Below are 9,857 nucleotides of genomic sequence, written 5' to 3' on the forward strand. Positions count from 1 at the left end.
ATATATGTATAGCAACACTGATTCCTAGTTGGAAAACTGTGTTAATAAAGCACTAGGTCTCAGCTAGTACCCTAAGCAAGTGGCCTTGAAAACAAGCTACTCACCTACCTCAGTTCAGTGCCAAACTGCCAACATCTAACTGCTTCTGGAATAAAGCAAACCCCTGAAAATGGCAAGGAGCAACCTGCTTTAGGAAAATCAGAAAGCAGAAATGATTCACTTCTATAGCTATAACTAAACATGGATATAAATTTTGACAGATAATCACCGGTAAGAGTGGCAGATGCAGGAACTTTATGATCTGAGGCTTTGCTTTCTGTTCGCTCATATGCACAGATCCTAGATCAGATAATCTCCGAATAAAGATTTAGCATACAACACCACAAGACCTTAATACCGAGATAATATCTTGGATAGGTGTATTTCTGGTTGAAGAATGGATCTTAAACATGATCATGATTTGGTGCTAAATATATTCTGTAAAAAAGGTATGAACGACAGCTTTGTTTCTGTGGGTCTCTTCTTTTTAGAAAGAAGTGTTGGGTTCAGTTAGTATAAGCTTCAAAACAAGCAGCACCTGCAGCCAATTCATGAGTAACCACAAGGCTGTTGCAATCACTACAGTCGCAATTGACTGCCCACCTTTTACTTGCAGCTGGATGAACTTCCTTATGTAGAGCTGTAGCGGTTTCCAGGATTTTCCATAACTTACAAGTTAAAAATAATGAATGAAAACAAGGAACATAATTTCATTTCAAACAGCTTGCTACGAAAACTTCACACAAACACATCTGATTTTAAAATCTCAGTACGATAGAGGCTATGAACAACTCCGTTGGATCATTTTAGCTTGCATATTGAGACTTAACACCATGGGAAAGAGAGGATTAGGAGATCATGTATGATACTAGAAACTCTATAATACCAAGATTGTTTTTCCATGCTAGAGATCTATTAATAGAACAGTTACTATTTGGGAGTATAACCATTAGAAACGGTTGACTTATTTCAAGACATCAAATAATTGAGCACTTATTCAAACCAAAGAAAGGCTGGTCCTGGAAGCATCTCCAATTACATAACCTCTGAAGCCATTGTTGTAACAGGGTCAAGGAGAATCCACTTTCAGAAGAATTCCTTGGACCATCTATATTCTCTTTCTATGCATGAGCATGACAGTGATAGCAACAATGTTAGGTGACATACCAAAGAATCACCTACCTAGAATTGACAGATGAAACACTAAAACATCTTTGCACTAGTCAACATTACAAGTCATGTACAACTGCATCTGCATCGATACATCAAGTCACAACAGCATAGAAGATCTGACCAAATTCACCAGCATCATCTCCCTTGCTTATAAAAACATGTCCTTTATTCTTCAGTCACCAAAATTTGCTTCTATCTTCTCCATAAACTGTTCATTCGTGGGTTACCCTACCCATTACAATTACTCATGGGAGTAGTAGCTATGCTAAGATGTCCCCAGATAGCTCTGCTACTGAAATTGCAAAAATAAATTTTCATGTGCTTCTCATAAACAATCACCATCATGGGGCATATAATAAGAATGTTTGATTCAGTAGCATTCAAATCAGCAACTCATAATATCAGAGATTCAGAGGAATGTCCGATTCAGTAGCATTCAACTCATGATATCGAGGGCAGGTGAGATTGATGCACCTATCATCTATGTAAACCAAGGGTCTGTATGACTGATTCCACTTTCTTGGAAATTGCAGACAAAAACCACTACTTCAATGAGCTGCTTTTGTGTTCAGACCTATGTATCATCTGTAATTCGCCCATCTTTAAGATCACGTAGATACTGAACACGATGGTCATTAATCCCTTTGACAAGAAACCATTTGATCATCGTAGTGCAAGTTACCTTGTCTGGTTTGCATCGATGCTCCTTCATTAAATCAAGAACATCCCACATCTCTGCCAAGCATCCCACTCTCCCATATGCATCCACCAAACAGTTGAAGAACACAATATCCAATGTTATATCTGAATTCTCAACAATTCTCAATACTGTCTTTATTTTCTTAACTTCCTCAGCCCTTCCATATGCTCTAACCAATGAACAGAGTGTAACACAGTTGGGTTTTATTCGCTCAGATTTCATTAGTCGAAATATATATTCCATCTGTTCAAGGTCTCCTGCCCTTCCAAATGCATCAATAACTACATTGTATGTGACTATTGTCCATGAGTAGTAATACTTCTGCATGTACTCCATTACAGCTCCCATCTTCTCATACATTTTAGCTTTACCATAGGAGTCAAGTAAAATATTGTAGGTCTTAATGTTTGGGGAGATACCAGAGGCCTGGAACTTCTCATAGCAGTTTTCCATAGTCTCAATCTGGCCACTGCTGCCAAAAGCTCTGAGAGTAGAATTCATTGTCCATACGTCAGGCTTGCAATTTTGTGACAACATCTTCAGAAGAGTCGATTCCATCTCAGCAAACCTGAAAAACAAAGCAGCATTAGCTGAGCTAATTTCATGGAACTGTGTTCAGGGCTATCCGAAGATTTGGATGACTACAGAATTCGATGAGCGACAAGTTTCTCCAAATTCTAGTTTCGGCTATCCTACCAGTGCATATTATGTGGTAAATTCTTCACTAAACCATAAAACTCAATGTATTCCCAAGAACTGAGAAGCATAACACTTCCAGGATGCATTTATTGGAGCATGTAAGAACTGGCTTGTTACATGTTTAGATTATGAGAAGCACAGGTTGTTGCTGTCACTTACTTTCCTGCTTTCCCATAAGCATCAATCAATGTATTGTATGTGACAGTGTTGGGGCGGATACCCACACGGGCCATATCCGCCATCAAACTCTTCACCCTCTCAAAATCATAGGCGTGCAAGCAGGATTTGATGAGAATCGAGTACGTCTGCACATCGGGCTGGCAACCAGGGGTGTCCTTCATCTGATCAAGCAATTCGAACGCCTCGCGGAAGCGACCGCTCCTGCTGTACGCGGAGACGAGAGCCGTGTAGGACTCGAGGTTGGGGGCGCAGCCCTCGTCGATCATCGCCTGGAACAGCTCGTGCGCCTTCTCCGGCTGCTTGCACTTGCCGAGCATGGTGATGAGCTTGATGTAGATGCCGATGTGAGGCCTGTACCACACCTGGTCCCGCATTAGCTCGAACACCTGCGCGGCAATGGGCGCAGTGGGATTAAGCAACGTTTCTATCCGGATTCCGGAGAAGAAGGTGTGCTGCAAAGCCTGCAACTGCAAATGGAGGAGGTGGTTTGAGGATCTCCGAGGGAGCAGGACCTTGAGGGCGGAGTCCCAGCGGAGGGCGGCGACGCGATCGTGGAGCGCCTCGAGGACGGTGCGTGGGAGGAGGCGGCGGGTGCCCTTGCCGGGCTTGCGCTTGTCGAGGACGGCCTTGGTGGCCTCGCGCCGGAGGATGACGGAGAGCGCCTTCCGGGACGCGATCTTCCGGTTCACCTCCTCCTTCCGCCGCCTCTCCGCCTCCTCGTCATCCATCTCCGCCTCCTTCCCGCGCCGCGCCCTCTCCTCCGCGCCGGTCGCTCCCCACGCGCGAGGCGGGTCGCGGGCCGCCGCGGAGACGGCCGCCGGGAGCTCCCGGGGACGGCGCGCGGAGGGCACCGCGAGGGAGGAGGGCGCGGCCACCGGCCCGGCAGCCATTGGCGAGCTCGGAATTGCAGGGAGCTTTGCTGCGGGCTGCGGCTGGGTGAACAGCCGAGTGGGAGAGATTTTTGTCTTCGCCGTGAGGACGACCCGGCGGAGAGGACTGGATGAGATTCCGAGCTCGAGCAGGCCGTGGCGGCGTGGCGGCAAGCGTGGCGAATCGCAGTGACTTCAGGGGCAGTTGGATGAAGAATCAACGGCCGAGATCTCGCTGACTGTAAGCTCTTCCTCAATTCAGAATCAGATAAACCACCCTGAAAATTGGCTGAGCAACCGTGCTAGTAGCTTCCCCCGGTGAACTTAGAAATCACGCGAGAATATCACCGCAAATACCTACAAGTTTCCAAACAAATTGGTATGACGTACAAACAGAAGGAATTTGGTCGAGACCTATTTTCGGAATTTGGATTCTGGAGTCTGAAACTAACAGCGGCAAACATACATTAATCTGCTTATATATGTTCAGACAGTTAAGGTCCTCAACATTATGCTTCAACTGCTAAACTATTTACACGGCAGGCTCGCCCGAGTCCCAACTCGCCGTAAACCATCGGCTAGCGCACAAGAACAGGCAGATACATTCCCTGAAAAGCGCACAAGAACAGGCAGATACATTCCCTGAATCGCGCACCAGAACCGCCACCTGAGAGCAGTGACCGACAGCGAGCACCAGACAGACAACACGGGATATTCAGTTCTTCACACGTACGAGTCAAGATAATCGAACGCATGCTTCATCTTGTACTGCATCAAGCTGGCGTAGACACGGTCGCAGACCCCGATGAACAGGGACTCGTCATCGGGGCTGAGCGTGATCCCGGACACCTCCCCGAAGAAGTCGATCTCCTGCCGCTTCTTGTAGTCCGCAGCGGCGCTGTACACGTGCACAAAGTCGGCAGGCTCCGAGAACACCAGGAACCTCCCATCGGAGGAGTAGCGGATGCACCGGATCGCGCCAATGTTGCCCCGAAGGACCGCGAGGGAGGTCGACAAGTTGCGCAAGTCCCAGACGCGGCAGGTTTTATCCTGGTTCCCTGTCGCAAAGGTAAGCCCTTCCGGGTGCCATGCCGTTGCGAATGAGTAGTCCAGATGGCCGACTAGGGTAGAGGTTACCTGCAAAACACCATTTACTCAGTATTTTCCACTCTCATGTCTCTGTTCAGTAACAAAACACGAACTCGTAATGCCCCCAAACTGGGCTTGCCATTGATACAGTAATTATGTGACACCGGCAAAAGACAAATGAACAAAGTCTTCCGCAGAAAAAGAGGAAGCCCTACTGTATTAGAGACATGACAGAATAAGAAAGCCCATTTTCATAATGCAATGACAGAATGGCAGTAAAACAACAATGGTTGTGAATAAACCAATTTAGCTCAATACCTTCCCATTTCGTGAATCCACGAGAAGAGCGTCCCGATCATCTCCAACCACCGCCAAAAGTTTCCTATCCGGGCTCACAGATGTGTGCTGTTTTTATTAAGAAAGCAATTATGAACAGTCATATATGGATGAAAAACAAGAAATAGCTAATATGATCCTAATGAACTATAACTTACATTCACCGGCCAGTTATAACGGAAGTGGTTCAAGAGCTGAAATCTTTCCATGTCATATTCACGGACACCGCAATCATTATTGGATACCGTAATGCGCAAGCTTCCACTGCAAAGCAATTTAGAAACCTTCAGATTTTTATGACAATGACATCTTCAGATTGAACATGAAAAAGCTATTTTTTACCTTGTCGATCTGTGTATATCTATGGCATTCGTTATAGCGTTGTCGCTCAAAGTTGTCCTTGTACAGAATTTCACATTGCGGTCCGCTAACCCCTGCAACAACACAAAAATTGCTGAGCAAGCAAGCAGTGGTTCCAATAATACTTTTCCCCTCAAAGCAACAAGGTTATTAAAGGAAGGAAAAAGTACATTTTACTCCCCTCACCAATCCACTTTGTCCACTTAACCCCCCCAACAAAATTTAGGCTCACTTTACTCCCCCAAACTATTTCAGTTGGTCCAATCTACCCCCTAATTAGATTTCTCTTTTTTGTTTCTTCGTGTACAAGTTTAGTTTTAATTTTAGATTTTGTTAGTTAACTTATAACATGATGCCCTACGTTAGAAAAATACATTAGAAATTTTTCATGATTACTTTTCATACAGTTTTTTTTATATCTAAGATCAATTTCATATTAAATGTTCCTAACCTATGAAAATAACCATGAAAAATTCTTAGTATAATTTTTTTAATGTAAGGCATGATGTTCTGTATCTTCTCCCAAAATTTGAACTTAAAACTCAACTCATACACGGAGAAGCAAAAAAGAAAAAAAAACTCATTAGGAAGTAGATTGTGCCAACTGAAATAGTTCGGGGAAGTAAATTGAACCTAAATTTTGCTCAGGGGTTAAGCGGACAGTGAATAGGTGAGGAGAGTAAAATAGACTTTTTCCTTAAAGCAAAAAAAAGGCATCTAAGAAATACGTCACATGGAGTATAAGGATCCTTCAACTTTCATCTTCCATTTTAGATTTTTAACATATGGCATGCTAGTGTATATAGGAAAAAATGCAAGGAAAATGAACAGTTAAAAACTACATCCTAGTAAGTGGGAAAGAGAATTCATCAACAAATACAACCGAGGCAAATATACAACCAAGTCTTAATTGGTGCCTTACCATGCAAATCAGTTCCCCTTGAAAACCACCAGCTACCAATAAACCCTCATTAACAGCAAGTGTGCTGACTTGAACCCCAGAGAACCCTTCTAGTAAACTGCCAGGATGCTTCTGGTGAAACGAACAAAAGAGGACCAGACTTGCGTTAGCAATGAGAACCATTTAATTTAGAGACGAAAACATCAAAAGATAAAAATATATATTTGATCACAAGGTTGCAAGCAGGAATCTACAAGGGGAATACCTCTGCTGGAGCAACATGCCCTGAGAAGTCAAGAACCGTTGACAATTTGTGAGACAATGGTGACCAGTGGCCTACTGTGGACTCCGACATAAAATAGACATCATGCTTTGAGGTTGCCCACAACAAATTCCTAAGCTATAAAAGAAATAGTCAGTACTCAGTATTGAGCGGCCATAGGAGTCATATGACAAGACTGCAGACAAACACATGAACTAGTCTCCATTTCATAGCAGACAATAAAAATGATTATGCTTTTATACCTGTTCTTATCCTCTTTATTGACATCCAACAAGATAATTTTAAACATAACCATTGTTCTTCACTCGCTTTTATACCTGTTATTCACCTATTATCCTCTTTTTTAGTGGCTCTTGGGTACATTTACTGCCTGAAAAAACTTGCTTAGGACTAGGCTTTGTTGTTATTGTTGGAGTATACTTGTCAATATGCATTTGTTTGGCAATTTCAGAAAGGGAGGGAGTAGCACTAATTTTCTTTCTCAAATTTCTTGCTACAATCGGCTTGCAAATTTGCAAATAAAGCAGTATGAATGCTCAAAAGAAAGAAGGAAAATAGATAGTTCGTAGCAACTTGCTCTCATAAAAACAGATTAAATAGTTACTGCATATACTGTACCAAAAGGAAAGTCACAATGCAAACCTGAAAATGGAGAAACGATGGTTTCACTGATCTAGTATTGTTCTGAAACTCGTAATACTTGCTGCTTGGCTCCACTTGCTTGCACAACTAAGAAAATTGTTTTTTAAAAATATTAGGAATTTTAAAAAATTGAAATAATAAAACAAACTTTGATTAGCAAGCATGGATGTGAGTGAAGACACCTTATCCATGAGTTCTCCAGATTGAGGGAAGTTCTCATAGTTTTTATACTGTTCCAACCTAGCTTTTCTGTAGTCCTGCCTGGTTATGTTTAGCCTATCCCATGGTATACCTTGTATATCCTTTCCTGCCCTTGCTTCGGCTGCTGATGTGTCACTTACCCTAGTGACCTGCAGAAACATTGCCGAATACCAATAGGTTATAGACACTAAATTAACAATAAGGTCTGAACAATTTAGGGCTTGAAGCAAAATTCACCATGCCTCAATTTGGGTCTCAAAATCAAAATATAGAAATAATCTTACAAATAGATCAAACGATTTTTTAGTCATTGATAATCTACAATAAGCAGAAAGTGGCCTGAGCTCATGCAAATCCATGCTAGCGGTCGTTAGTCCTTACGTTTATGCCAAAAGCATGCCCCCAACTAAGTGAGCAGTTATTTCAAAGGGTGAATAGTCTTAGCTCCAATAACAAGAAGAAGACATAAGTCTTATCTACTAATTGAAATCCATGTTCATGCTCTTTGGTCTAAGGCAATTCAAACAGCAGTGAAAGAATGAATCTGCGACACCGTGTCATGTTGGGCACAGAAAATTATTCAACAAAGGCCTTTTACGAAAGCGACCTATCAGAGCGGATGGTAAGCCAAGTCATTATTGGCTGAAGATAAGCACCGAAAAAAAAAGATAGCAATCTAGAGCTACATGATTGGCCAAAACAATTCTGCTCCACAAGCCCAGTTGACATCAAGTCTCCTTGTCCCATAAATAATTCAGCAGCCAAGGACTAAGTGAGGAAAATTCCACACTGCAACTCAGCCAGCAAATTAAAGTAGCTCGTGTATATAACTCACTGAGGTTTCTTTGCAACATGCGCTTTGAAATTTAGTAGAATTACTGCTTGCTATTCTCTAATTTGCTTGTCTAATGGCGAGTTAACGTTTTCAACTTTGTCCTTACTTCCCCACATGTGCTTTACCACACGGCTCACCCTAATGTTAGCAGCACACCCACTTCACAAAACAAACCATAAATTATAGCATAAACTTCTGTCCTGGTAGAACTAAACCTAGTACTGGCAAGGATCTATCAATGAGCAATTTAACGATCCAGCACGGACATGTACCTCGACATGGTACCCACCAAGCCCTGAACTGAACGATCTCAAGCTCGAATTTCTCAGGTGAATAAAAAACCGACAGGAATCTTAGGCAAGCATCGATCCAGAGCACAAGCATAGCCATAACGCGTCGGCCCCCTCAGATTTGCGAGCTCGAAAGCAACAGAGGCACTCACCAGCGAGTACGCGTCGTCGTCGTCCGCGCCGCCGTCCCTCCGGTCGGCATCGAGGCCGTGGCCCTCGCCTCCCACCTCCATCTCCACGTCTACCTCGCCGTCCGACGCCCAGCCGTCGTGGTCGTCATCCATCATTCGCCCGGCCGCCTCCGACGCCGCGCTCGACGCCATCCTCCGCGCCGCGCAACCCACGAACCGCCTCCCCTGCGCGCACCAACCAGAAACATCAGATCACGCACGCAGCGCAGCGCGCGGCGTAACCACCACAACCTCGCGCCTCACGGGACGCAACCAGGAGATGAGCTGGCGCGCGCGCGCCTTACCTCAGAGGGCAACGAGAGCACCGCCGCGCGGCTCGCTCGTTCGCGGTGCGCGCCGCGCCCGCGCCGCCTGGCAAGGAAGGAGCGGTGCTGGTCGGTCGGTTGGTCGGCCGGCCTCGGCTGCGACGAGGGCAGGGGGACTCGCCGGTGGTGGGGGAGGGGAAGGGAGCGGTGCTGTGTCGGCGGCAGCGGCGGCGGCTGTGGATCGGGAGGCGGAAACGTGTGGATGGGATGAGGGCGCGGCCGAGCTCTTTTGTGCCGTGCGGCGAGGCGAGGTTCGAGAGAGAGAGAGAGAGAGAGGCGAGCTCGATCCGGCAACGCGATGCGGGTGTGGGGTGGGATAGCGACGGGGAAAGGGGGATAATTAACTAGGTTACGCACGGCACAGTGCTGGGGTTAACGGCGTTTTCTAGAAGACGTGACAACGGGGACGCGGACGGGATATTTCGGGCACACCGGCGTGGTCCTTTTTGGCGTAGTTATCGTGTCGGTTAATGCTCCTGGGTCCTGGAGTCGATTGATCAAGTGAAACTTTTGCCTTTGACACAATTTTTGGCACGAGTAATTAATTCATTTTAACACGGTATGCCAAATAGTGACAATGTTTGGATGGCAGTGAGCATTGATGAAGTTTGATCCAGGAATTTGGATGCTTCAGTGTTAGAAATTGAAAGTGCCATCCATAAAGCTAGCCATGTAAAAAAATTAGGCTTGCTAATGTATCAACACATTTTGTTTTTTTAACTTAATATTTAATAATAAAATTTCTACATATATTAGACATGATG

The 9,857-nt window shown here is 44.7% G+C and overlaps 2 protein-coding genes across 2 annotated transcripts; both read right to left on the reverse strand.

Annotated features, from left to right (window-relative positions):
- Positions 1–982: 982 nt before the first annotated feature.
- LOC101761886 (pentatricopeptide repeat-containing protein At5g48730, chloroplastic) lies at positions 983–3,956 on the reverse strand. Its single transcript, XM_004966636.2, has 3 exons — positions 3,304–3,956; positions 2,771–3,177; positions 983–2,480 (listed from the first exon to the last, which is right to left on the reverse strand). Exons 1-3 carry the CDS (start codon positions 3,679–3,681, stop codon positions 1,787–1,789), a joined length of 1,479 nt encoding a protein of 492 aa, XP_004966693.1. The 5' UTR covers positions 3,682–3,956; the 3' UTR covers positions 983–1,786.
- Positions 3,957–4,092: 136 nt separating this feature from the next.
- Positions 4,093–9,396, reverse strand: LOC101773646 (uncharacterized WD repeat-containing protein C2A9.03). Its single transcript, XM_004964671.4, has 10 exons — positions 9,073–9,396; positions 8,750–8,953; positions 7,454–7,621; positions 7,272–7,358; positions 6,612–6,746; positions 6,368–6,478; positions 5,428–5,519; positions 5,244–5,349; positions 5,068–5,154; positions 4,093–4,797 (listed from the first exon to the last, which is right to left on the reverse strand). The coding sequence occupies exons 2-10, from the start codon at positions 8,918–8,920 to the stop codon at positions 4,384–4,386; spliced, it is 1,371 nt and encodes a 456-aa protein (XP_004964728.1). The 5' UTR covers positions 8,921–8,953; positions 9,073–9,396; the 3' UTR covers positions 4,093–4,383.
- Positions 9,397–9,857: the final 461 nt, after the last annotated feature.

This window comes from Setaria italica, chromosome IV (assembly GCF_000263155.2).
Source record: "Setaria italica strain Yugu1 chromosome IV, Setaria_italica_v2.0, whole genome shotgun sequence".
Taxonomy (NCBI): domain Eukaryota; kingdom Viridiplantae; phylum Streptophyta; class Magnoliopsida; order Poales; family Poaceae; genus Setaria; species Setaria italica.